This window comes from Rhagoletis zephyria, unplaced genomic scaffold (assembly GCF_001687245.7).
Source record: "Rhagoletis zephyria isolate East Lansing unplaced genomic scaffold, Rhagoletis_zephyria_1.1 Rzeph_scaffold_57500, whole genome shotgun sequence".
NCBI classification, from domain to species: Eukaryota; Metazoa; Arthropoda; class Insecta; order Diptera; family Tephritidae; genus Rhagoletis; species Rhagoletis zephyria.
Genome location: NW_016214552.1, coordinates 1 through 1120, shown reverse-complemented (window position 1 = coordinate 1120; position 1120 = coordinate 1). Strand labels below are relative to the sequence as shown.

The following is a 1120-nucleotide window of genomic DNA, read 5'->3' as shown; positions in this document are numbered from 1 at the left end:
TGTGAACAGGGTCGCCAGGGTCTTTATCTTCGTCTTCGTCTTTGCTTGCACTGTGATCACTTGCATATTGTATTGAACAGTCGAAGAGTGCGGACGTGTTTTTTAAGTTAGCTCCGTAGTCATTAAATATTGTGCTTTTTAATAAAACAAAAAAAATAAAAAAATAATAAATAAATAAATAAATAAATAAGTAAAATAAACAAACAAACCAAATGAAAACAGAAAGCGATGAGTCAAGCTGAAATCCGAGCTCAAAAGCAACGCGAGCAAAATGAGCGCCGGCTTTCAGTTCAACGCAACAACGCATATTTCTCTATTCGGTCCCAGAGTGACAGCGAAAGCGCAAAGCCCAATCCATCGACCACCCTCAAACCCCCTCAAGATTCAGGTCAGCGGACTTGTCCTCCAAACTTACCATTGACGACTCCGATGCCTTGGAGTGAAGAGTGCGCTTCACCTGTGCCGTATCACATTTCACGCCCAACGCTTACATCAAATTCGGTAAGCGATAACATATCCCCAAATATTACGGCAACAACAACTAGTACAGTGACATGTTTCACTACCTCTATCGTGCCAACAACAACAACAAACACACCGGTACCTGCCGACTGCACAGCGGTGTCAACAGCCCGGCCTATTCTTGCTGCACAAGCACAAATTAACTTGAGTGCAAGCACTGGCAACAAAGGTAAAGCGCAAGAAAGGTTGAAAAACGAAACAACTAAAAATGCGGCCATACAGACTGGAATGGACCGCTATGTTACAATAAAAAGAAAACTTAGTCCGCAAAATTCAACGGGCAGTAAGACAAAAATAAACCGCCTTACCTCAACTCAGCAAGTCAGTACGAATAGATTTGCACTGCTAAGTGACAATGCCGATGATGTGAATAGCCAAATTTCTGAAGGTGCTGCAAAAGCTACTAATGCCAAACCTCCGCCCATTTTTATAAGAGAAGAGAATCCAAGCGCTCTTGTAAAAAAATTCACACAGCTAATCGGTAGTAATAAGTTTCATATTATCCCACTATCTAAGGGAAATATCCGCGAAACTAAAGTACAAATTTACTCCGAACAGGATTTTCGAACAGTGTCCAAATACCTGAATGACACAAACA

General features: G+C 41.4%; 1 protein-coding gene across 1 annotated transcript; it reads left to right on the top strand.

Annotated features, from left to right (window-relative positions):
• Positions 1-228: 228 nt before the first annotated feature.
• Positions 229-978, top strand: LOC108356339 (uncharacterized; the record flags this gene model as incomplete). The annotated part of the gene is made up of 1 exon (XM_017607456.1): positions 229-978. A coding segment is annotated over exon 1 (750 nt), but the record flags the coding sequence as incomplete, so codon positions are not given.
• Positions 979-1120: the final 142 nt, after the last annotated feature.